The sequence below is a fragment of the Dasypus novemcinctus genome, chromosome 17, assembly GCF_030445035.2.
Source record: "Dasypus novemcinctus isolate mDasNov1 chromosome 17, mDasNov1.1.hap2, whole genome shotgun sequence".
Lineage (NCBI taxonomy): Eukaryota > Metazoa > Chordata > Mammalia > Cingulata > Dasypodidae > Dasypus > Dasypus novemcinctus.
The window spans coordinates 5459176-5486559 of NC_080689.1; the positions used below are offsets into that span (position 1 = coordinate 5459176).

The 27384-nt window shown below is 41.3% G+C and overlaps 1 protein-coding gene across 8 annotated transcripts in view; it reads right to left on the bottom strand.

Annotated features, from left to right (window-relative positions):
- Positions 1–27384, bottom strand: part of REV1 (REV1 DNA directed polymerase) — a 100698-nt gene that overhangs the window by 17696 nt on the left and 55618 nt on the right. For 6 of the 8 annotated variants that reach the window (XM_058278187.2, XM_058278188.2, XM_058278186.2 and 3 more), the window contains 8 exons: positions 23448–23600; positions 20185–20819; positions 17808–17915; positions 16332–16448; positions 11659–11767; positions 7377–7505; positions 4465–4619; positions 2720–2839 (listed from right to left, as the gene is read on the bottom strand). In XM_058278187.2, coding sequence (XP_058134170.1) covers positions 2720–2839; positions 4465–4619; positions 7377–7505; positions 11659–11767; positions 16332–16448; positions 17808–17915; positions 20185–20819; positions 23448–23600 — 1526 coding nt within the window. The remainder of the gene's footprint in view (positions 1–2719; positions 2840–4464; positions 4620–7376; positions 7506–11658; positions 11768–16331; positions 16449–17807; positions 17916–20184; positions 20820–23447; positions 23601–27384) is intronic. The other 2 variants (XM_071208736.1, XM_071208737.1) reach the window with 1 other exon arrangement.

Sequence of the window (27384 nt, forward strand, 5' to 3'; positions counted from 1 at the left end):
AGGAAACATTTATGGGCACAGGGGGCCAGAGATAGGCTGTGAGGACGGGGTGGGCGTGGGGTGTGATGTGCTACATTGAATTTCGCCTGGTTATTATAGAGAAAATTTCCTCAAAACATGTTCCATAAGATGTTGGTAGGTTCTGCAGACTCATGATCAAATAGCCTCAGAAAGGAGCTCATTTTTAACAGGGAGGTTTCTCACAGGGATCTCGCACCTTTCCTTGGGGCAACAGGGGGCACACCTGTGAGCTCCCTTCACAAGCAACAGCTCCTGTTCTGCGGAACACATTTTGGGAAGAGATGGGCTACGATGCCATCTCCAGGACATGGACAGCAATGGAGAAGGCTGACATTTTGTATCCCTAAATATTTAAAATCAGATTAAGATTTGGGGATTTGATTTTAAAAAACCAGTTTAGACACATGAGAACCACACGAGCAGTTCCGGGAAGAATGCGACCTGGTTTTGCGGAGAGACCGCCACGTTGGGAGGCGGTGGCTCCCCAGCCCCATCCTACGAGAGGCAAGCCAGTGCCGGAGCGCCAGCCAGGAGGGTGCTCGCGCCTCCCCCAGCCAGGACACGCGCGGGAAGCTGGAAGGGGAGGTCCGACTCTGTCAAGGGACGGAAAAGTCCCTATTTCTGTAAAAAGCAAAACACACTACAGAATCGATTCAGTTTAGAGAAGGCTAATATAATAAACCTGAGCTCCAATTTCACATGCAGCTTTTATAACAGCTATAAAATTCATTAAAACCGTTTAAATTGTGTTGTCTAGTAAGGCATTTTGTTAGTTTGATCTTCTACAGTTAATTATTCTTTAAACACAACTTCTAACAAACCCTCAAAATGCCATATTTCTCATTTTGACACTGAAACTCGAATTTTAAGTTATTTACTACTGGGTTACAAAGCTTTAAAACTAATCCATCATAAAATAGCATTTGGGTCTTTTATATTAAGTTACAGCTTTAACAGAAATTTCTCAAGTAACTCAGATTATATGAAAAGACTAACAAGATTATTAGAAAATAGTTCCAAGGACTCCTATTTGGTTGACAGAAATCTCAAAAAAAGGTACCTCACATAGAAAGGAAAACCAAGACTTAGTAATTGGTGAAATTGTTCCAGACCAAAAAAAAAAAAATTCTTACATCTATTTAAGGTCCCAAATGGACAGCTATTTTTCAGTGATAACAATTAAAATTTGATGATTTCTCCATGGACAGATTTGAAATGCCTAGGTTAATCACACAAAAAGATAAAATAATGAGACGTCTCCTGCCCCTTAAGCAAGAAAGACGTAGACGGAAATTTTACTTCATCTTCTGGAGTTAACCAAAACAAAACCCTTTTTCTTTAGTTTTTTTTCCCTAATATAGCTCATATATTCTCTACTTTTAAAACCATTTGCCCACCCAGGCATCCATCAACCAATGAATGGATAAACAAATTGTGGTGTGTACACGTGATGGCATATGATGCAGGAGTAAGAAAAAATGCAGTCAGGAGGCCTAAGACAACACGGACGAACCTGGAGGACGTTATGCTGAGTGAAAGACGGCAGGTGCAGGACAAATACTGCACGACTGTGTTACTAGGAACTAAAGATATTGTGTAAACTCATGGAGTTGATAGAACACAGATCAGGGAAGTAGGTGTGGCTGAGTGGTTGAGCACCTGTTTCCCTTGTACAAGGTCTCGGGTTCACTCTCCAGAACCTCCTAAAAAAAAATACAGGTCACCAGAAGATAGAAGAAGGGTAGAGAATGGAAAGATGAGGATTAACCTGTGCAGAATTGGTAAACAAGGCTGTTTGTAAATCTTCGGAAATGAACAGAAATGGCAAACACACAACCTAGTGTTAGTAATTAGCAGAGCTATTATATGGGTATAACTGGTTGAAAGGGAAGTCTAAGGACATGTATGTTACTAGAAGGAAAGCTAAAAAATACACATGGGACTACATAGCATAGTAAAACCTCATGTGAAATATGAAATGGGTAAGACTGCATATATAAGACCTTTTACAAAATATAAATAAAAATAAGCAAGAGAGACAAAAATAGAATAGCAGCTATGGACAAAAGGGGAAGCATAGAAAGAGTGAGAGGGAATGAATTTTCTGTCTTTTTTAAAATTATTATTAGAATAATGAAAATGCTCTAATAATGACCAAAGTGATGAATGCACAACTATATAATTATACCAAATACTATTCACTGACTGTACACTTTGGATGGATTTATTCTTTATCGATATGTATGAATGAAATTGGTTAAAAAAAATTTGCTCACTAAACTCAGAAAACTCAATGCCATGAATCTTACAGGATGGTTACTACGATACACAGGAGAAGTAACTCTCAAAACTTTTATCTTTGCCTTGAAGTGCACTACTTCAATTATGATTACCTGGAGGACCCAAATCAACCTCATCATAGGCCTTTAAAATGATTTCTTAGAGCTCCTCAGTCTACTTGAGGAAAACTTCAAAGTAAAACCTATGAGGAGGAAAACTAAAATATAATATAAGGTCCTGGTAAACCAATTAGGAAATTCACAGTAGAATTCCAAGCTTTGTTTTTCATGGTACTCAATAAATTAAAATTTTAAAAATAATAATAATCATCTTTGGGAAAAGGAGATATAAGGTAGTATTATAAAAATAAATAAATGTTTGCAATAGATAAAAACTTTTTTAAAAAGTCTGTGTTTACCTGGTAGATTAGTAACTAATTGACCCCTGATAAAATCATCTACTTCTTCTGGTTTTAAGTGGTACTGCCCATCTGGTTTTGCTTTTCTAGTTGCCATTCTAGCCAGGAGAATATTAGAACCTGTGAGAGAAAAAAAAAAGGAAGTTGTTCAAGAAATATTCACAATACGTTTTTGATTTTCTAACAAAACCATCTACAGTTAGGTTACCTATCAAATTTCTAAAAACATGGATAATAATTAATTTGCAATTATTATTTAAACACTTCAATACTGGAAGAATTGTTATGTGTTATTAATTATAAGCAATACACAGTTGCTGGAATGAGGGGACAAAGGCTTCTTTTCGTTCTAAAACAAGTGGCACTTCTCCAACTCCTACCCAGATAGAGGAATGGAGAAGCAGTCCTGACCCTAACCAGGGGCTTACAGGAAGGGAAGGCAAGGACAGAAGTCAGCTCACCAACCATGGGATCCACAGCAGGCAGGAAATGAGACCCAGGAATGCTATCAGCCTGGGAAAAACAGAAAGCCCCAAGACCCAGCAGGCTCGCTGATGCCATCAGCACATGTGTAGAGGAAACTGAGGGCATAAAAATGTTCACAAGAAGGACGGAGACTGACAGTAGGTATGAGGGGTGGATATGGATATGGAGAGTAAAAGCAGAGCAGAATGAGGCAAGGACAGTAGGTGAGTTTCTATGTAGCCACCCAATCTCCAGAAATCATGGAAGCTAAAAAAGTTCTGGAAAATCATACCAAAATGACAAAAGTGATGAATTTTGGAGATGGAAAGAGCTTTTAGCTTTATTTACATAACTGAACTTGCAAGAATGTATTCATGTTATCAGTTGTAGATTAGTAAATACAACTAAGAACCCAAAACCTGAACTTGCACTGGGATAGAGAAGGTAAGCCCTGGTGAGCGCTGAAGAGAAGCTGTGCAATGGCAGCAGGGGGATGGGAACTTCAGAAGAGGAACAGTTTCTGGATGAGGATGGAAGAATAATAGTTGGAAGTGACAATGGCAAGCTAAGAGGAGTTAACTCCATCTCCCAAGCCTGTGGTATTCAGAGTATGACAGGGACACACCAGCTCTACTTGAGAGAACAGCAAGGACAAAGTACGCTGGGGAAGGGTCAGGCATGGGGCAGGTTCAGAAAGGAGGATAAAGGAAGCCTGGATAGGACAGAGAGGGCTCCAGAGGCCAGGCACGGCTGAAGGACAAAAGAGCCCATGGTGGGAGGAGCGGGAAAAACCAAGTCAATGCTTAAAGACCAACTGTACTTCCAATCAGGGCGACTTCTAGAACTGAGAGCCTGGAGAAAGGACTGGCTGAGCATTCCAGGAAGATGAAGTCAAGAGAGTAACTAATTACAAGACTGATACTTAATGCTTAACTCCAAACCCCACATGACAACACTGCATAACATATGGCTTCTGTTCACTTTCGAAAAAAACCTGTATACAACTACTGAACTCAATCCTCCCCACTTCTGAGAAACAGATAAGAAATATTCCAATTTGTTTGTTCCAAAGATATTACCAACCAGTTATATTCACACTTCTATACCACTTTTTTCTCAGCTGCATGCAATGTTAAGAACTGTTTTAGATGTGAGACGCCTATGTAATAAGCTAAGAAAAACAAAAACTAGGAGCCACTTCTTAAAACTAAGTGATATTCAAGGATCCCAAAGGAACACGTTGAGCAAAATGAAGAGTACAACATAAGCTGGATACTAACCAATTCCAACAGAAGCAGCACATTTAGTCTGGTCTTTGATTTCCATGCGGACAGCATTTGCAAATTCATCAGGAGTCATTCTGGTCTCTGCAAGAATCTCGGTGATGTCTACTAGTGCTTCATCACAACTGACAGCTTCGATGTTATGAGTGTAGCTATCAACACAAAGCAAAGGCAGAGTCACGGCCACAACTTGCCACCTGTCAGACACTATATTGCAATACAGTCTTCCTACAGCATCAAGAGCTCCACGAAATATTTAAAATACTAAAAAATTAGCATTTTTTTAAAAGTGCCCCAAGTGATATTACTTAGTGACCTAACTTTTAACTGCAAGGTAACTAATATTTTAATTAATGTTTTCTCTTTTTTCCATATTAACTACTAAAAAGACAGCAAAAATAATCACAATAGACTCTATACTGAAAATAATTTTGTAAATCTCTGAATACTTATAAAGTTCTAGGTGAATTAGACCTAGAATCAAAATATATTTTCTAAAAATTTTTCAAATACTGTTGGTAAGAATCCTAAATGAACAGCATAAATTACACAAATGAAATAAGCAATTGCTGCTCTCCTGAAGAAAAAAAAAAAGTACCATAGTTAAATGCCATTCACTGTAGCAGGTCTAAGAAGCAGAAGGATAAAATGGCCACATGCTCCAACTGCTGAAGGGGAAGCCATCTACACTCCCCAAAGGTGGAAATGATGTTGTTGTTTTAGTGAGGAAGAAGTCATCTCATATGATCTACCCACACGAAGGACTTGTTTTAATTAGCAAGAGAAAAGGAAAAGAAAGTTGCTATGTGGCTCTAGCACTTCGCAAATGTAAGGACCGTGACACAGAATTGCACAGAAGCGGAAGGCAGAGGTACCTTGGGATCAGAGATGCATCTTCCGCAGCCCACGTGGGAGCACATCCCGGGGGGACCAGGCCAAGCCTCTCCTACACCTTACCCTAGTTTAAAAATCAGATTAACACCCACTCAAGAAATGGGTGCATTTTGTCTAGGCTCAAATAAAAGGTGAGATTTTTAAGATCAGAAAGGTATATCTGATGCAAAGGACGGCGCTTCGGAGTAAAAGGTGCCCCAACACAGGAAAAATATGAAGCTGAGACAGGATTTCCAAAGAACTGTAGAGTAATAACCCTGTGGCTATCTTCTCCTGAAAAAGCCTCATGCCACTGAAAATGTTTCCAGACAAGGCTAATCAGAACAAGCAAATTCAGAGTCAGAGTCAAGAATATAGGTTACCAGGGACAGGGTGGGGACAGGGAAATGGGAACTTAAGGTTTAACATGCACAGGGCTCCTATTTGGAATGATGGAAATGTTCTGGTAATGAATGGTGGTGATGGTAGCAGAAAATTGTGAACACAATTAGCACAAAAATACATATAGCTGAATGTGATTAAAAGGGCAAATGTTAGATTATGTATTTGGTGACAGAATGAAAACTAAGGAAAAAAAAAATCCATGGAACTGCTGCACACAAACAGCGAACCCTGAGTTGAACCACGGACTGTGGCTGGTACTACAACTGTGAAGGCCTGCTGTCGGCGAGTGCAACAAGGGTGCCGCAGGTGCAGCGCGGTGGTGGTGGGGCGGTACACGGGACGCCTGTGCTGAATATATGAGTGCTCTGTAAACCACAACTTCTTTACTAAGGAAAAACAACAAACATTTCCAGACTAAAATGCTATCAGGACTAGTATGCGTCACGGCTCTCTTAAAACCTCCCGATCTGAAGCTCAGGGTGGTAGTTTGCCTGAGGGGCTCCACCTCAGCACACAGTAGGGCCACTAGGCCGGCCCAGCCCACCAATTCCCAGCCCCATGTGGACGCTACCACTAACCTCAGCTCTGGAACAAGACTGAAGGACACTTTCCCCTCCTAACACCCATAGTCCCATATTTGGGATTTTACAGACAGCTTTGATTACAACTGGCCTATCACTGCTACTTACTGATGCCAGGTAACTTTATCTGTCCCTTCACATTTTCTCTCCACTACTCAAGTGAGCCCCACAAAAGCATGGACTGGCTCTTATGCAGCTTTGTGAGACCAGCAGCATCTAGGAGTTTTGTACTTGGTGGCTATTCAATAAACAGGTGTTCAAAATAAAAAACAACGAGGAAGGGGAAGAGGTAAGAGAGAGGCAAGAAGGGCAGCTCTTGGAGCATCAAGTCGGCTCAGATACCTGTTTTGGTAAGAAAAGGTTTACCTGGCACGTAACACCACCCACTCACCCGGGGTCAGCGGCTGCTTCCACACCGCACAGGGCTCGAGCTTGTCTGGCTCTTTAGGAGAAGGCATGCCAACTCCTGCTTTTAAACAGACTTACACTGTACCTTAAAAAATACTTACACTCATCTCCTTTACTCAACTAATCCACCACCTCGGCACTACACTACTGCAGTTTGACTGTTTTAAGAACTAATTTTTGGCATGCCTAATAATTTTAGAAGACAAAGGGTTTTTTAAAGAGCCTCTGCTTCTTATTAACCCATCAATTTTAATTTTAAATAAAACAGTAATTCAAATGTAGTAATAAAAGAGAATGACAGGATTAAAAGGTCCAATCTCTCATCTCTTTTGTTCCTTGGGGGGAAAGCCTAGAACCACTGATTAGTGGTTAGGTAGACAGAAAAGCCGCGTGGCACCAACATCAGGAAGCACTTGATAATCTAGCAGGGCACAAATGTGCCTTCTGGCAGAAGTACTGAGCACTGCAACTGCTCAGAGAAAAGGCAAAGGCCGTGAAAATGCGATGCTGAGGAAAGGGTTCCTGAAAGAGATACACATCTAGCAAAAGGGATCCTAACAATCCTAGAGAAAATTGGGTTATCCTGAACATTAGATGAAAGAAGTAAAATAATAGATGTGAAGACGATACCATGCACAGTACCTTGCCAGTGTTTCATACATCGTCCGTGCAACCTCCTTATATGCCTGAAAATCATATGGGACGGCTTGGAGACTGGGGCACAGCTGTTTCGCATACCCAAAAAACATCCCATTCTTAATGCCAACTTGTCTAGGGAGAGAAGAGACACAATGGCGGTTACGTTAGAAAGATTTAAATTCAAAACCAAACACCAAATACGATGAAAATACTTCCCCATGCCACTAACACAGAATATTCATTTAATGCCATTCTCATCCAGGGTCAAAAACAGGAATTAAGAACTCAGAGGGGTTCGCCCCCACCCCCAGAGGAGCACCACAGAACTGTCGAGTGTCAGTGACCCAGGGAGGTGCGCCAGACACGCTATCGAGAAGCCGGGGCAGCTCTTGTCTGCATCTGAAGGTTTCACCTAAGACTCAGAGCTCTGGTCCCTCTGCAGAGGTGCCAAGTGCCATATGCTGATGATATCACAACCACCGCAGGGCAGGAGTGCGCTGTAGAGAAGAGGCTTCTTCCCCTCACCTGGGCAGCGCGGCCAGGGCTCATCCCCAAAGACAGAGATGGCATGTGAGAGCGGCACATGACAGGCCATGCGACCCACAGAGAGGATGTACTCGTCCTATCACCAGGCAATCTCATGCGCCTGTGGCGGCCGCGCGGCGGCTGGGAGGCCGGCAGCACTGAACAAGGGGCCCTCATCTGGGCAGGGGCCAGGATTCCAGGACTCTGACGGACTTAACTGGAAATGGTAAATTTTAAACCTACTGCGTGTCTAAATGCCCCACATTACCTTAGACATTCGGAGCACTCAGCGTTAAAATTCTAATTATGGAATTACACAGAATTAGTAAAATTCCATGTTACCACTCTATAATGAATCAAGAAGAAAGTATTACAGTAAAAACGCAAGCAAAATACTAAGGCAATGTGTCACACACTCCTGTGTAAGATCACTAAATGGTTATCCAGACGTTCGTTCACTTGTTCCGTAGAGGGGTTCTTTAGTACGGAGGTGTGCCCTGTGTGGAGAAACACGCACACCAACAGTGCTCACACTCCAGAGGCCTCCGCAGCCTCCCCACCCCAACCAGTGAGAGCCCGGAAGGAAGGGTCCTCCAAGCTCAGAGGTGCAGCGCACACACGTGTGTGTGCATGCATACGATCACGGTAATAAGTTAGCTGACCACTAAGCACTCAGTCATGAGAAAGAGCTAATGGCTGTAAAAACGACAGCCAGTTCTCAGGGAAGTGACTGACAGCAGCAGGGCAGAGCAAACGAGGCTTTCATTCATTCAGCAGACATTTATGTCATGGGCACTTTGCAAGGTGGTGTGCAGAGCACAAGGTGGTGAGCCACCGAGATGCTATGGCTTTCACGAAGACCCTGACTTCATTCCCGAGGACAAGGTACAGTCAACAGTCCTGGTTCACCAAGGCAGGGGCTGTACATAGTCTAGGTCACAGTTTAGGACAGTTACCAGTAATGATTGAAGCAGAAAAACATCTAGCACTAAAAAGGGTAAACTCTGGGTATTTCGTAAAGTGTACTTGCTAAGAAACATTTTCACTATCACTACATAAACACAGGGCCAGCAGATAAAACATAAACTTACAAACTCAAAGTCATTATTCACTTTTAAAGAAATACGTTAGAAATGCTCATTTAAACGCATTTTCGGGGCACCTTACTTTGACCATAGCACAGTCCTTCTGTCCTCACGCAGACACACCCACCAGAGAAAAAGGCTGAGAGCCCAAGACACTGCTGGGGGGGGGTAGTCACAGACAGAAGGTAAACCAAAGACATTTCACACAACAAAGGGAAGCAAAATACCAAGAAGCAGTGGTTGGGAAGGTGGTATTTTCAAAGAAAATCAGTAAGTGGCTTTCCTCTACCTGAAATCCCAAGCAGAACAGAGTGCTGATTCTTCCTAAGTTTATGCTGCAGAAAGTTTATTTCCAGGCTACAAATGCACATGGCTTATTCTCTCTTGCAATAAAATTTGCTCAATTGTATTTGGTGTTGAATTACACAATAAGAAATATTAACCATTAAGGCACTGTCACTGTCCACTCAACATACTAAAAGGCATCCAGATAACTAAGAAGGGCAAACAGTCCTTATCAAAGCACCTACGAGAGGGGCTGTAAGTGATGTGATGCTAAAAATCTATGACCCTAGGATATCTGTGTACCACTACATAGTTACCCACATAGCACCTTCTCACTTGTCATGTATGAAGCCTGTTCTTCGTGGTAAGTACTTGTAAACCTACTGGTAGTAACACGCGTCCTGACCTGCCTTTCTGGGACTCCAGCCCTTCTGGTCCCTGCTCTTAGCTTCTGCCTACTGAAAATTCACCGGTGCATAAACTGGGGAATGACCTTCCCACAATCCAGTCCCAGAAGGAGTTCTCTAGTTCTCTAATCCTACTGTGACTTACACTTGCTAAAAGAAATTCTTAAGAAAAATATAAGAACTGTTCAATAGCCACAAAAAAAGGGGCACCCAAAACTTTTTTCTAGACTTCTTCATCAGGAAGAGCCTTTTAGAAAATGCAAAACCTACAACCGAAAGACAGAAACACCCAATGATGTGGTGGCAGTATTTTCCAATCAATTCAAATTCATTTCAGTTCTCATTTTATGCATCTCCTTAAAATAAATATTTGTCGTTTGAGTGGCATTCAAGGGGCTTACTACACAGTACCTGGCCCCTCCATATCACCACCCCTATTACTCTGTAAAGCTTTCAGCTCGACAGTCACCAGCCACACCACCCAAATACCAGAGGAAGCTACAGACCACACGCAACCAACGCCCCTTGAGGGGCTTCTCCCCCCGCCTCTATGCTGGGGTAACCTAGCCCGCTGGCAGCAGGGCCATGTGGAGCTTTCATCCTGAGCTACCACATCAATTTACAAAACCAAGAACTGGGGGTATTTCTGGACCCCATTGTAGCTTTCAGAAACCAAGCACGACAGTCCAGCTGTCAGAAGCACAAGTCAGCACTCAGTAACTCAAGGAGCAGCGAGCAAGACACGCGACTGCGCACAACACCAAATCAGCCCTGAACAGCTTGTGCTAATAAAAGGTACTACATCCAATCCAAAATGCACTTGGATTTTACATCCTCCACATCTACTAAGGCAAGTTTCAACTATTCAGCCACATTATCATATAACAATGAAAAAGACCAAATGTAATTCTGTTAATGAGAAAGGCAACATCAGCCTGGAAGTATCTGATGTGTCATGAATGGAAGAGAAATTTAAAATATTTTACCAGTTTGCATGTTTGAACATAATGTTTCTGCTTTGACTTAAAAACCCCTTCTAAAAAATAATCACCAGGATTTTAAAAAGAACTCTTCTGGTGAATGAGCTGAAATAAAAATTATTTTTAGCTCAAATTGGACTTGCAATCTCTGAACCAAGATGGAAGAATGTAACTGAGATAAGCCTTTGCTGCTTTTAAAAACTACTGAATACTTCAACACCTGCCAACAATGTGTGTTTGTTCTGTTATCAAGGTAAAAATATCTCTGTTCAGTTACCAGGAAAGAAAAAATGCAGACTTCTCTTTTTAATTAAATCAGCTCATTATTACTCCCTCTCCTTTTATAACCTATAACTGGATTATTTCGAAAGGCTTGATTTTTTTTAAAGTATGAGGAATATAAATGTTTATTTCTTCTTGTTTTGAAACAGGAAATATAAGCAGGGTTGGAGGTTGCTGCCAGGTTAGTCCAATGGGCAGGACTGGTGTGAACCAGCCGGCCCCTGTGGAATGATTCACAGGTGGTAGCTTAATGGACAAATGAGTTTTAGCATAATTAAAAGAAAGGGAAAAAAAGGAAACACACACACACACCAATGAGAATCAGGAGGTTTAGATCCAGGGATTTGGGGCTTTTTTTGCTATAAAAAGGAAAGATTAGGAGAAGAATGTTCATGTCCTCTTTCACTCAAAACTACTTAATTCTTTAATTCCATGTTTCAAACACAATGGTTAAAACTAGTGCCTAATTTCTTGTGATTTCCACTGCAGGTCCTATAGGTCCAATCAGGGAACTATTAAGTTACTTATTTAAAGTAATCTAGCATTTGATAAGGATTAAGAATAGAAACATTTCTTTTCATAAATGTCTAGAACATATTCAAATGCAAAGTTAAATCCTAGGCCTGACTGGGACGTCTGAGTCTGCTTCCAAAGATTATATAAAAATGACTAACTAAACTAAACACCCTGTCCGTATTACAACACACTAACTTTTACATACCTGGCTTCATAACTACAAGATGCAATTTCAGCCTTTGACAAAACAGAATCAATTCCATTTGTTTGTGCAGAATCTTGACTCTCCCACATTGATGAATCTGGTATATCTGCTTTAAAAATAATAAAATTTAATGAGTATATGTTAAAAACTGATTTTCCCTAACTTTCATTCCTTTCATACAGAAAGGTTTAGTAAATTCCAAGCACAATTATGTCCACTGCATTTATCTCCTTATATTAGAAAAGAAAAATGAGTAACTCTAAAAGTTTGTTTCTAGTATAGTCATCAACAGCAATCATCAAAAAATTGAAAATGTCCTGTTTAAAGTAATAGAAACTTTTTAAAACAAACACAAAGATACGTATTTATCCTGTCTCTTGATGCCAACAAAGATGACGCGAACAGGAAGATGACACTCCCCGCTCCAGCCTTAAAAGGGGTGGAAAGCTCTCTGGAATAGAAAGCAATTAATGGGAAATATAAATTTTTCTGAAATGGTCTTTGCCATTATTTCCTTAAAAAAACTACCTGCAAAACTTAAAGCTAATTAACATGTTCAACAAACATGTAGTTCCTAAAAGCCATTTGATCAAACATTAATTTAGTAAGTCACACATGATAAAGATAATTTCATCCTAAACTGAAGGTTTTTCTTTTGAGCACACATCTGGTAAAAGGAGCTTCACAACATTATCTGTTTCAGGGGATTCTACTTTTGGCTTAACAATCCATGTGCAATTAAAAACATACAAGTGTGACTGGAATACCAATTGCTTTACAGAATGCAACTGCAGTCTAATAATACAGTTTACCAATATCTCTTAATAGCCAAATGGAATATACAGCTTTACAGAAGAATATGACAGCCCACAGTCCAGAGAGCCCCCCAGCTGAACGCCAACTCACTGCCTTTTCCACCTTGGGATTTACAAGCAACCAAGAAATGGATTTAAAATACCGCTCTTCAGTTATAGGTCTCTTGGAATAGTAATATTAGGTTAAGAAAGTATGCCGGAAAAAAACACATCCCATATCCGAAAAACACAATCTCAGCCATAGCTCTAGTGTTATAAACAAAAATACCATTAGTTAGCAAAATAAGAGAAAAGATACACCATTTCAGCTAATTTTGGACAAACCATTTTGAGTACACTGTAATAATAGGTAATTTACAAAACCCGCTTTTCTTTCCTGTTCAGACATGCAATGTTCCATGAAGAATCAACGAAGTTAATGCACCACCAAAAAAACACGGCAACACCTGGCTTTGTGGGCTGAAACCCTCCTCCTGGTGTGACTCCAAGAGCCACCAGCATCCTCACCAAATCTGCAGGCCACACAGGCTGGTTGGGCCCCAGCCCCACGCGAGGCCCGAGGGCAAAGCAGGAGCTCTGAGGCCTGGCATCTCAGTGAGTTCACATCCTACTCACTCCCCCCCCCCAAAACAGAAAACTGGTCCCTAGAAGGCTAAAGAACACCATTCTCACCCACACATGATCGAAGCCAGGACCTCATAGTGGGAAGCAGGCGCTCGACCCCGAGCTATGCCCACTCCCCTGCAGATCACCTGTAATAGTCCAGTACTCTAAGCTTGAAATTCTCTAAGAATCGCAGGACCGTCTGTATCACAGTTCAACTAGACAGAAAAAAAAGAAGCGTGGAAGCCTGTTGCCTTTCAGAGGTCTTACTGTGAGGAATGTCTTAGAATTGGGGAGCGATGTGACTTAGAGTTGAAGGACTAGCCAACCTAAGGCCCTCGTCCTGGGACCTGGGAAAAGGATGGTCGAGGTGCCCTGGCCTGAGGCAGCGCTGCTGAGTTTCGACCTTGTCCCCAGGGCAGCACATGGGCCCCTCCACAGATTCAGCGAGGCGCAAGGTGAAGCAGGGACACTGTGCTCACTAGAGGGCAAAGCAGAGAACGGCTGGTGAAAACCCGACAGACTGGAGAGCACTGGGAGAACCGGAAGAATGGCTGGAGAAATGAGAGGCGAGGACCCAAGGCCGTGAATGAGAAATCGCTGCAGATGAACCCATGACTGATGCGGCTTCTAAGGCTGCTGACCTTTAGAATGACAAGAAGCAGCTGAAGGGAGAGGAGACAGCTGCTGCCTGAGCTCCAGGAAGGGCAAGAGCCCAACTCCGAGCTCTCGAGCATGAACAAATTCATCGGTGAGAAATGCCTCTGCCGAGTGCAGCTCAGGAAGCAGCTTCCAAAAGAAACCGTGGGGGCAGAGGGCCCGGGACGCTGGTCTGATTAGACAAAAAGCTTCTAAATATGGTGAACGAGAAACTCAAGTTTCCATAAAGGACCAAAGATGCTACCTGTCCTAATACTTTGACTAGCCACACGAGTCAAAACGTGACAACTTTTTTTTTAAGTTAGTAGGCAGAAACCAAATATTCTAATTCCTAAACTGACCATTGGTCTAATAATGATGCAGACAAAGAAACACCAGGGAATAAAAAGGAAACAGGAAGAAATGGATACTGAGGGAAGCAGATGTGGCTCAAACAGCTGAGCTCCTGCCTACCACATGGGAGGTTCTAGGTTCAGTTTCTGGTGCCTCCCAAAGAAGACGGGCAAGACAGTGAGCTGATACGATGGGCTGGTGCGGCAAGATGACACAGGAAGATGACACAGTGAGATGATGCGACCAAGAGGCACAGCGAGGAAACACAATGAGACACAACAAACGGGAAGCGGAGGTGGCTCAGGAGATTAGGCGCCTCCCTCCCACATGGGAGGCCCTGGGTCTGGTTTATTTAAAAAAAGATTTATTTAAATAAAAATTTAAAAATGGGTATTGAAATAAAACAAGTTCTACACACAAACTTCGCTGCAACCCAACTTTATAATAAAGGACATTCTATTCATTTATATGCAGCCAAAAAAAAAAAAAATTAAGCTCCTTATGAGGCAAAAAGGCTTAGGATGCAAAAGCTTACGAAGAGTATAAAATAAAAAATATCCTCTTCCCCTTTCCTAGTGAGAAAAAAATCTTATTTTTGATAGTTTCAACAACAAGTAAAATTTAAATATTTCTAACATTTACATTCTAGTTTACCACCCATATTCCGGGGTGGAAGGATATAAGTAACAAAAGGTCATTAAAATGTTATGAAAATCCAGTGGCTCAAGTGATAAAGAGGATTAGGTAACCAACAACAGTAATCTGAGTAAACGGTTGAGGGGCAGATGTTGGTAAGAAAGGAAAAACAGAGGAGAAGCAGCTTTCTGCTCCCTGAGGAGCAGTGTGGGCTGCTGTGGGGCTGTCAGCAGTGGACTGTGACGCCAGCCGGGTGTGACCCTCATGCGCTGCAGCTGGAGACCCCCCTGACCTCCAGAGGCTTCGAGGGGCGCATGGACCTTCCCTCTCTACCATCCAGCCTGTGTTCACTAGCGCCAGGGGACAAGTGGTGTGCATTTCCTTAAACTGCTTATTTCTTGCCTTCTAGAACTCAACAACTCATCTTTTACAGGACACCACATGCAAAAAAAAGACACAAAGAAAACCAACCTATTACAAAACCTATACTATCAGGACTGAAGAAACTATAATGCCAAACACCACAATACAACTAAATCTCAACAAGGAAATTCTATGCAAATAATAGCTGCTCTAAGATCTATTTATGACACACAAAATTCTAGACTCTCAAAAATCTCTTAAAAGATTTAAAGAACAAGAGAAGCGTAAAAATTCTGGAAAACGTACGCCTACATGAAGCATAAATAAGTTCTACATTTATTTTCGACTGTACTTCTACCACGTAAACAGAAGACAACCATCAAAGAGCTTCAGAGATGTCCACTCACTTTCCTTTTATTTCATAAGCTCAAGGTTTTATAGCTGAAAAACCAGGGAATGGGAAGAAACTACACTGCATGCCTTCCAATCCACTGTGTAGCTAATTTCTGACTACTTTCTGACCAGCATTTTTCTGAAAGGCTAATTTAAAAAACTGTTTTTGGCTTTGCAGATATCCATGAAGAAATCGTGATTGGAACCAAAGAATGTAATTTCTATGTGAACATTTCCCGGGAATTTACTCAGGGAAGTTGGAAAGAAAATAATAAATGTACAAAAATCTTAAATAGTACTGTGATTAGTATAATTTATGATTTTTGTTTCTTAATATCCAAAACTTAAGAGTCAGACAAGAAAATGTTGTAAATACAAATTACGTTCAAAAAAGGATCTAGGGAATGCCTGCTGGTATTTATGTTCTTTAAAATTCTGTTTCTTACTCCACCTTCCTAATACAAATCTCTCAGCAACACAGATTTATGTGTCCTCGCCGCGGCGGCAAGCAAACAAACTGGCACCCTTGGGCGCCTGAGCAGGAGGCGGCCATCTTTCTGTCACCCATCTAAACGTATATATGCACTGCAAACTCACCACACCTTTTAAAATTCTCTCGCTCTCTGTCCTAGGAAAATGCCACCACTCAATTCAACAAGGCATCATTTATGAAACATAACTATAAACCAGTCGTTTATATTACATAAAGATTTTGCTTTGCTTAAAGATGTCACTGACATCCTTAAAAGTACTGCATGGAAAAGCTAATTATTTCAATTCTGCTTTCATTTTTGTAACCACCACCCCCCGGAAACTCCAGAGGTCTTTGGCAGGAGCACGATGGCTGCAGAGAGAGTCCATTTTCTGTACCTGCTCTGCCCCGCAGCATTTTGTTCTGGTAATACTGCCACTCCAGCTGGGGGTTGGCTCCAGGACGTAAAGGTGCCTTTCCTGTGCCTCTGTTACTCGTAACAGCAACTGGCTTTCCTGTGAGGAAAAAATAAAATCGTTCCTAAGCACAGGAATGGTAACACTGGCAGTACGTAAAAGAAAAGTTTTCAAATGATTTAAAAAGTATGAGCTTTTTTCTTTAACTTTATTTAAGCTCTGATCCTTGACCATGGTAATATTCTGTAAAGATTACCAATCGCCATGCAAAAGTCAACTAAGTTTCTCCTAAGTCCCCAAAAGTCAACTATTCATGCAATTGTGATGTGTTTCCTCAACTGAGAAGCAGCACTCTCCGTTTTCTTTTCATGGCTTTTGTTTTATGTCATACAGAAGATAAAAGGAGACTCGGCTCCTCAGAGACATTTAAATATTTCTGGTGTAAGAACAGGAGGGTAACATCATACAGTTTCAATTTTGCAGCAAGAGAAACAAAGGAGATACTATAAATGCCCAGGCAGCAACACACCAGCAGGCAGTTCCCCTGCGCTAAATTTCTACTTTAGTGACTAAGCTACTTTCAGGTGTGATTTCCTTTTCTATGTATGTTGAATTCCGTACCTTTGTAAAGCAAAAGCCTGGATGACTGAAATACATTTTACTGAATGCTTTTGTTGTGAGGACACACACACACAAAAAATCAACAATCAATTAAAAAGTTACTCATGGGCTAAAATCTATTCTTAAACATTCTAAAAATCCCTTTCAGCACGGGAATGGTAACTAGTCATGAAAAAAATCAAGCCCCAGTGCTAACCTGGTAACTTCTGTGCCATATTCAGTTATTCTTTAAGGGAAGAATCAACTCTCAAAAGAAAATGCTAATAGTTATCTCATTTAGACACAGAGAAAACTACAGAAAAATCCGTAAGAAGTGTTTTTTAAAAAAAGAATTTACTAGTTTACAAATATCTGAAACTCCAATAAAACAAAGATTACATAGATGACTTTAACGTGTTCTAGCAATATTCAATAATAAAAAGTATTCTATAAACAAAAAAGCTGGAGTGCTACCAGCATTGGAATGATTAATCAAGGTATTTACTCAAGAGAAAGCCCAGTGGCCTAGGCCTTGGCCCTTGGTAGCCAGGTCTCAACGGCACAGGCTACCAGAGAATTTCCACTTAGACACGCCGAGGTCCCAGCGCCGAGCAGGTTCTAGTGTGACAGACCCTTGGCGGAGTGAGCATTCCTCTCTGAAGAACTGGTCTCCACAGAGGGAAAAGTTCTCTCGCTTCCCTATACTTTCTTAATAATGGCGTCCAGAATAGTTGGAAGCAAGAACTGATTTTGCCAAGGAAAAGCAGAATAACTATCCCTTTAAGATTCTGTGACCCCTTAGCATACATAGTTACAGTCATTTGTCAAGTTTCTTAAAACATAAGCAAGAATACAGACCTTTGAGATCTGGTCTATTTCGTATACCCACTGACACAAAGAAGCAGTCCATATCAACATGCATTATACAGCTCTGATGTCGGGATGCACTCAACACCGATACATTTCCTAGAAGGAAAAAGAGAACATTCAAACCCCAAACTAATTTTTAATATTAAAAAACTTAGATCTACTTAATTTTTAAAATTATATTTAATAGAGGGTTATACATAGAATGGAGCCTAAAATATGCAGAATCTATTACAGACCATCTCACCTCATGATAAGTCAAATTTTACATTTTGTTAGCTGCTAAATGTAATTCAAAGATACAAATTTAGCTACCTTTTTACTTTTAAAACAAGTGCGAAAAATACCATGTTTTCCTACTTTATGTTCTAATAATTAAATCTCTAATTAAAACATAGTTTGTAAAAAAGCTTATCTTAAAATTATTTCTGCATGTTGACTGCTTTTAAAAATGTTTTACGGTGTTCTCATATGTTTAGTGACACGGAGCTAAGAAACTTTTGACAACCACTCCTCCACAGCCTCTACAAACATTCCTTGATGAAACGACAACAGAAGCTGTCAGGGAATGTTTGCAGGCAGGAGGCATGGCGTGAGGGCTCCACGCGTTAACTTCTGAGCGCCTGCACACCACTCGGAGGCAGGCAATCCTGTCATCTCCACTTCACAGAGCAGCGACGCGCTCGAGTCACACAGGGGCTCCAAGCCCCACTGTCTGACGTCAGAGCCCTCCAACCACCATGCCCCTGTGCTACTTCCACCAGGGCCTATAAAACAAAAATTTAAATGTAAGTGCATTTCCCCTTACTACGCCTTTGAACGCTATCAAAATCCAGCGCAGCAGCATGTCCACACTTGAGGCAGAGCGCCCTCCTGAGCACGTGGAGAGCCACGGCCTGGGCACCCCTAACCCACAGCCAGCTACTACCCGCCAGCTCCTCCGCAGTGGTCTCATCCTTAGCCTGCCCCCTCGTCCTCAGAGACCCACCAACCCTGGAAAGAAGAATCCTGAAATTGTAAACAGTCTGACTCACAAAAGAGTTTTCCTCTGACAAGCCTAAGAAAACCAGGAGTGCTGAGAGCTGCTCCTGACAGTAGGCTTCCAAAGAAACATACCCACTCGCCCCCCGAAAGCGCCTGAGCGCCCCATCTACTGTGAGAGTATTTACCAGCTGCCACCACGTGCGCGGCTCCGAGCCAAGGGGTCTAGTCCACAGCCAGGCACTTCCCACTGCCCTTTCTATCACCTTGGGAAACGGTTTATAAAGAGAACTGTACAAGTCACAGCTCTGCTTTCACAATTAAGTAAAACTGACGGCTTCTTTAAACAGTCAAATGCACCGAATGTGTAAACCGAGTATCTACTGACTGCTGTCATATAATACAAAAGCTTCTTTTATTCCCATTTATGACACTAATTCATTGTAGTTCTTGGAAGCTTTCAAACTTAAATGACCTGCAGGTTACAAGGCCAAGGGATCTAGGAATAACCTAATGTCTGAAACATGATTCTGAAATATTCAATAAATGCCAAAAAGCATTTTAGTCTAAAGACACGTAAGGATCACATCAAATGAAGCAAAGCATTGCACGAGACCCACTCAGAGAGACTGTCATCTCTAGGAGATAACCATGAGCTTCTCTCGGTATCTCAGCTTCCACTGTTGTAAATTTAGAGAGTAATATTAAGGTGAGCTCTGTGATCTTTCACCCTAAAAAACAGGAACAAAAACCCATAATCCATAAAAAGCAATTAAAACCCCAAACCAGATATTAATGTGTAACGACTGGTACGGAAATACAGATGGTTCTTGTTGGTTTTGTTTGATTTTGAGAACAAAGAAAGTATTAACAAACAAAATCTACCAATCTACTTATTATTAACCAATCTACTTATATGGGCAAATATGTAAGCTTACTAAAAGTTGGTTCTTATAATTACATTAGCAATTAGGCAAGTCATTTAATTATTTAAAAATAATTACAGTGCAAAATTCTAAAAATTAAGTTACTCTCAGTTTCATTCTTACACAAGGTTTAAGCACTGAATAGAACACACGTGCTTCATTTTACAGTTTCAAAAAAAACTCCAACCACCGAAAACGTTTCATCAGGAATCTCAACTTTGTTCCCATTTAAATTACCTGAAAATATCAATTAGCCACCACTAAGTCTAATGTAAATTTAAAATATTTAGAATCAGAAAGCTCTCGCTGGCCTCTCTTGTACTTACTATGATGTACGTAACCTGCACTTTCCAGAGACTTTCACACTACAAGAGCTTAAGCACCAATCAACCAACCACAGCACGGGCACAACATGGTCAATGAGCACGACTGTTTCTTAAGAAATGTGAGTAAGTATCTACCTGTGTCAGTTACAACAAGTGCGGACCTGCCTGTTTTCATTTTTTTTAATTTTTCCCTTCCCGGGAAGACACCACTACTTTGTCTCTGAAGAGCACTGACAAATGCGGTCAGTTCACACTTCCACGTGGATATGTGATGCAGTCTTGAGCGAGAATAGAAGTCTGAAATAAAGCTGCAGTCTGAAGGCTTGCTGGGAGAAGGTGCTGGAGACGTGCTCTTTGTGCTGGAAGGCCCTGGGACGGCAGCCTGGTGGGCACCGTTGGGCCGGGTGTGACCGTGCAAAGGTGACGAGGAGCAGGGGTTAGTTCTGTGCGGGCCCCGCCCAGCGCCGGCCTCTCTGGGCTCGGCCATCCCCTCCTCCCGGGCAGGGTCTGGGGAAAGCCTGCTGGCCACACTGGTCCCCGCGGGTACCGGGCCATCCTGCGTCTTTAAGGCACTGTTCGAGCCATGAGCGTGTCCGTTAAAAAGGGCAGTGCTATCTCTTGGATGCGGAATTCCATTCTGCTTCCTTTCGGGAAGGACCTGCTCCAGCTCTACCACACTAAAATCGTTACTTGCATCATCTTCATTCCAACTATTCATTCCATTGACTCTGATTTCGTTTTCTGTCTCAATCTTCTTAATTATGTGATTTCTAAAGCAGGAAAAAATTTGCACTTAAATTAATAATTTCTGACTTAGGGGCTAAACAATTTTTTTCAATTTCTCAGTGATATACAATTTGATACTGACCCCTATCTAAAAACTTAAAATTAAACCATGAACTTTATATTCTCTCTGTACCATCAAAAGGTAATTCTCTGCTAAATCAAAGTAGCAGAGCAACTAGGAAAATTCTAGAACATTAACAGACCTTTAAGTTTCTCTTTTTCACTTGAGACATTCCAAAGAAGAAAGGCAATGGCATCTTTGTCAAGGCTGAACAAAAATCCAAAACAAAAAACCCTTTTCAATTACTTTTTCCTACCAAACATTAATTGGAATTTATAAATGCCAAAAGCCCAGTTCATTGCACAGTGCCTGGCATATGACAGGCAGGCAATAAATACATGATGAATACAATATGAATACCTCCCATAAAAATGAAAAGAAACTTTATTTGAATTCTCATTCTTAGTTTTACTTGTAGTTATGTACAAGGCACCGTTTAAATGCATTAAATCAAATACTGCTACTATGGTTTAGAGTTCTCTGAAGCCAGCTGGTTTCAGAGGAAAAAACTGACACAGACTATTTAGTAACTCTATGGGGCCCATGGATGCACATGTGAATAGTTCAGTAAAGCTTACGCCTAGGAAAATGGGGGTGCTTGCCCTATCGACAAGAGAAATGGGGTAGGATTTTTAAGAAAAGCATTTTCAGATGTTAGGGTGGTCCAAGGCCATTTGGTCCACGTTTCCTGCTGACCGGTTTACATGTGCAGGATCCAGGACAAATGCTACACTAACTGCATATCCTGGCTCCTCTAGATGATTCTGATTCTGTAAGGAAGACAAAATCCATCTGCATTCATGAGAACCATCATAATAACAAAAGCAAAAAGCTGAATTATGGGGAAGTAATCCACTCTACTTGCATTTATCCAATTCTAGTTTAGGCTCCAGAGGAACGGCTGCCAAACGTCAGAACCAGGGCTGAGGCGAGTTCACTCATATAACTAACTCAACTAACTTAACACGGTACATCAGTAATGGCAGCTTGACTGCGGAGGAGCCACAGCTAAGCCGAATGCCTCCCGCTGCTGGGCAGGCGTGGACTCTGGGCAACCAGCTTGTGGCACCTGACAGCCAACTCTGGGTAGTTCCAAACTACAGATGATCACACCGAGAGAAGGAAAAAGAAGAGCTGGAAGCAATTAAAAGAGCAAGGGAAGAAAGGCTAATTTTGTTGCCCATCAGAGAAAGTCTGGTCCTTAAGATATAAAGAAAGGGGGAAAATCACATAAAAGCATTTCAAAGGAATTTTAAAAAGTATATTGAACAGCCCCCAAAATAAAGATCCCAGAAAGCATCACAAGTGAAGCAAATGAGAAACATCTCACATCCCACATCTGGTTTTCTGTGTGAAAAACATCAGGTTTGTTAACATATATAATAGCAACATATGTGACAGAAATGCACAGGCTGGCAAGAAAATACATTGTTACTAAACATTCTTTTTGTACTGTCGTTTCTCAAGCTAGACGCACAGATATTTGCAAAGTAGCTCTACTGGAAATATATAACTGGTAGAAATATATAACATTTATCAGAGAAGAGCGTAAATGTAATGGTAAATGCAAAGTAAAAGCCAATGGGTAAATTCTTCCTAAAACTGTCACGAAGAAGACTTTCTAAAAACACAAATCTATTTTCTGCTTTCATTAGTGTGGGTAAGAAAAAAAAATGGAACTGGATTCTGTAGAAAGATGTTTGTTATTATTTGTTGTACCTGGACAGTATTTTAAAAAGTTAAGTTTTAGGTAATGTGAAAAACATGAATATGCTTAGATAATACAAGTTAAATAAGAAATGACAACAACAAAAATTACAGAAGGTGGTGATACTGGATCCTCCCAGGTTAATTATAGACTCTTGGTCTTGAGGAAAAAAATATATCCAACTCCCAAAGCAAGCAATTTAATAAATAAGGAGAAGACTGGTGATAATGAACCACTTGATATACAAGTTAAGACAACACACCAATTAATTGTGAAACCAATTTCCCCAGGACCACTGCAATTAAAGCTTAAATCAATATATTTTTAAAAATCAGCCAAACATGGAACAAAGTCTAGACTCACTCCCAACTCTACAACCTAAAACGTCACCAACTGAAATTTCCAATGATACTAAATATTTAGAATTGTTACAGATTTGGATGTTTTCAAAAATAACCTGGAAACATTAGCCTTTCCTTTAACTCTTTTTCAACGCACAGTACACGACAAAAATATAGCTGGTGCAGCTAATTCTGTTTTTGAGAATGTGACATTCTATAGCGAAGTACTTCTGTGGAAATAATTTCAGGTAAATCCATGAAAAAAACTTAACTCCTACTAATCTAAGATCCACTGGTTTAACACCGGAATGTAATACAATTAGAAAAAGACCTGTTTACATTTTATTTATGACCATCACGAAAAACCATTTTCAGGTAAGATTTCGACACGCTGAACGCAGGGGGCACAGCCAGGTTTGCTATTTTCTCCCTTCAGCAGAGCAGGGGCCATACTCACTGCTGACAACCAGCTGTGCAGTATCCCCCGTCTAGACAAACTTACACCCTGTTGTTGAGTGGTTTGGCTACGCTGCTGGGGCCTGGCGCGGGTTCCTCAGGCTTGCACACCGCATGGAACGTGAGCCCTCTCTGCGCACTGGGCTGCTTGGTGTACAGCTGGTACGGGACATGTGACAGGAGGCGGCCAGCTCTGATGCTGCAACAAAAGGCAACACTGCTTTAGGGCTTCATGAGAAGTCAGCTGTCCTTACCCACAGAAGTGTCTCACCAACGAGCCGTCTGCTTACCAGGCTTCCCCCTTCTGACCCTAATGAAACAAAGACTTAGGATGCTCCAACCATACGTTACCTTTGTAGAGAAAAATGTGCATGTCTGACATGTGAAAAATGATGGGAAAAATGATATACTTCAATTAAAAAAATTTTAAAAACCAGAAAATGATGGGAAATAGTCTTACAGAAGGAAAAATATATATACAGAGTGGGAGGGAACACTACAGTATTTTAACCACCATGCTCTAATATTCACATCATTTCCCTTTCAAACAATTAACACAAAATCAAGCCTTTCTCAAATCCCATAGCACATACTAAGCTCTTCCAGAGCAAGTGAACTGGGGGAAGATTCTCAATTTCCCCCCAACTTATTCCTATTAGGTCTATTAAATGTGAAAACAACTACAAAATAAAAATACAGGATAAAATTTAAACCTTCATACCATCAAGAATAATATATCATTTATACTATTTTTATGTGGGTGAGAGTGATAGAGACAAGGTCCTTTGAGGAAATAACCTTGAGGAAGGCAGCTATTGTATGTAGACGCCCCTTCCAAAGGTTCCCTGCATCCCAAATATCACCAGTAAACACCAGGGCACCACAGAATACCAAGAGGCACCAGCATGTAACAGAAACTGCCTTTTGTACTTCAGAACTATCACTAATATAACAAAACTGCCTTAAACTGATTTTTGATTTCTAATAAATTGAGTCATAGATGGTACTGTATCTTTACATCCAAATTTTAAAACAACCTCAAACATCAGAAAGAATTTTAAATAACAGATCTATTTTCATTAGTATATAACATTTACTAAGGAAATGATTCTTACATGTATGTAATTTTGAAAAAAAATTAATAACAGACCAAAAACACTTTTCTTATTGTCCTGTAAGTTCAAGTTTTTTTTTAAAGATTTATTTATTTATTCCTCCCCCCTTACCCCCACCCCCACTGTCTGCTCTCTGTGTCCCTTCGCTGTGTGTTCTTCTAGTCTGCTTGTATTCTCATTGGGTGGCTCCAGGAAATGATCCTGGACACTCAGGAGTGGGAGAGAGGCGATTTTTCACGTGCGCCCCCTCACCCCCCTCGCCTACTGCGTCTCTTACTGTCTCTCCTCTGCATCTCTTTTTGTTGCGTCATCTTGTTGCGCCAGCTCTCTGCATGAGCCAGCTTGCTAGGCGCAGCACTCTGCATGGGCCAGCACTCCGCATGGGCCAGCTCACCACACAGGCCAGCTTGCCTTCACAAGGGGATCCTGGGCATAGAACCCTGGGCCTCCGATGTGGTAGACGGGAGCCCACTTGCTTGAGCCACATCTGCTTCCCAGTTCAAGAGCTTTGACATGTTTTCTTGGACATGGTACTCCACGAAACATTTTAAAATAACCGCAATGTAAGAAATGACTGAACTGGCCTACTGAAAACCAATTTTAAATATACTGAGTCAATAATTGTGAACACAGAAAGCATACTGATAATATATTCTAAATAAATGGTATAGACTATGTATGCCCTTTGAGTAATAACAGCAACATGTATTTAGTAACTTCATCTCAAGATCTTAAACTGTATCCAAATGCTACAACTCCTCTAAACTGATGAAGAACATACTTGTGACAATACATGTCAGTTTTCACTTTTCCAAGTAGATGAAATTATTACCAGTCTAATAGTTGTTTTTTATCAAGATTATAAATATTAGAATCAAAATCCTAAAATTAGACCATTTGTTAATTAATTTTATTCTACACCAAACTACCTTTGGGTTCAGCTGCCTGCCTGCCTACGGTTGTCACATAGCAGTCACTGTCTCCACCACATGCCTTTGTCCCCCTGAGAAGTAGATACTGACCAGCTAAAAAGGAATCCTAACTTCAGCCTACTGCCCTTTCCATCATTTAGAGCAATAACTCAGGGTTAAGTAGGAGAGAGGGAAGCTACACCCAATTTGCTTGTTGCAAATCTAAACTAAATCCAAAGTGCACTGAACAGAAGGAATGCCCCCTGGCATGCTCCCCCTTTTACTGCCCAGAGCACGGGAGGGGGTGGGCATAGGGACACCATGCGGGAGGGGGCTGGTGTAAGGACACTGGGGAGAGGGGGCCAGTGTAAGAACGTGCCATGGGGGAGGGAGTGGGCGTAAGGACATTCCACGGGGGGCCGAGGGCCGGCGTAAGGACATGGGGGAGGGGATCAGCGTAAGGACGCCAGGGGGGAGGGGGCTGGTGTAAGGATGGGAGGTGGCCAACGCTGGCCATACAAGATGTGGACTTGCTTGATTCCTACACCAAGAGCCAAGCTGCTGAGCAGATTCTTATGTTTCTGTGGAGACTGTCCTAAGACAGCCAACTTAAATACTGCGTGTCTCAAATCAGACATCCGCAGAACTATTTGGTGAAAAGAATTAAAGCCCAATGTACTATAATAACATCAGACAAAAAACTTATTTTAATTTGTAGCCCCAACCATTAGATGCCAGTTATATTCTTGTAATTATCCCTGCTTACCCCTTTATCTACCTATAGATATATGGACAATATCAACATTACCTAAAAGTATCTTTTTAAAAGATCTTTAGAAAAATCTCTCGGGCAGGGGTTGGTCCACCGACCCCTTTGCCAGTCAGATGAAAACCATGGACCCTTCTCAGAATGTAGCACCAGATAGTTTTACAACACTCAGCATTGGTGGTCAGAGAAAATAAAGAAAATAAGTTACTTTTCAATTCAAGCTCTCAGACCCCCTGAAATCTTTCCATGGACCCCTTGTTAAGAACCCCTGTCTCAGGGATTAATTTCTAACATTTGCTAATTTCCCAATGATTCTCCTAAGCACAAAGGACCTGGATCTACAATCTCTACATTTCTGCTAAAAAAAAGAACCAAATATCAAAATCTACATTTTGAAATCAACAGGAACTGATAAAGAAATCCTTCACTTTACCAAGATTACTACAGGATTTCTTTATACATTATTTTCCTCATAATCCCAAAAGTGTGTGTGTATATATATATATATATATATATATATATATATATTTTAAAGATTTATTTATCCTCCTCGCCCCCCACCACCGCTGTCTGCTGTGTCCATTCGCTGTGTGTTCTTCTGTGTCTGCTTGAATTATCATTAGGCGGCTCCAGGAACCGATTCTGGGACCTTCCAGAGTGGGAGAGAGGCGATCATTCTCTTGTGCCACCTCAGCTCCCTGATCTGCTGTGTCTCTTACTGTCTTTCTTCTGTGTCTCTCTTTGTTGCGTCATCTTGCTGCACCAGCTCTCCGAGTGGGCCAGCACTCCTGCGTTGGGCAGCACTCCTGTGTCGGGTAGTCCTCTGCATAGGCCAGCACTCCACGTGGGTCAGCTCGCCACACGGGCCAGCTTGCCTTCACCAGGAGGCCCTGGGCTTGAACCCTGGACCTCCCATATGGTCGATGGGAGTCCAACTGCTTGAGCCACAAGTTTCCCCCAAAAGTATATTCTGATGTATATGGAAGAGTCCAACATTCTGTTCGAAGGACCAGACACGATTCACTGTAAACGAAACATCTATTTTAGGGAATCCTACCTCAGGCTTTGTGTTGGAGACCCAGGAAAGTTCTCTCCAAAATAAACATCGTATCTAACAATACTTGGAATCATTCATTTCTGTCAACTGCCAATGACTTTATACTGTCAGTTTTAATGAGACTCTGGGAA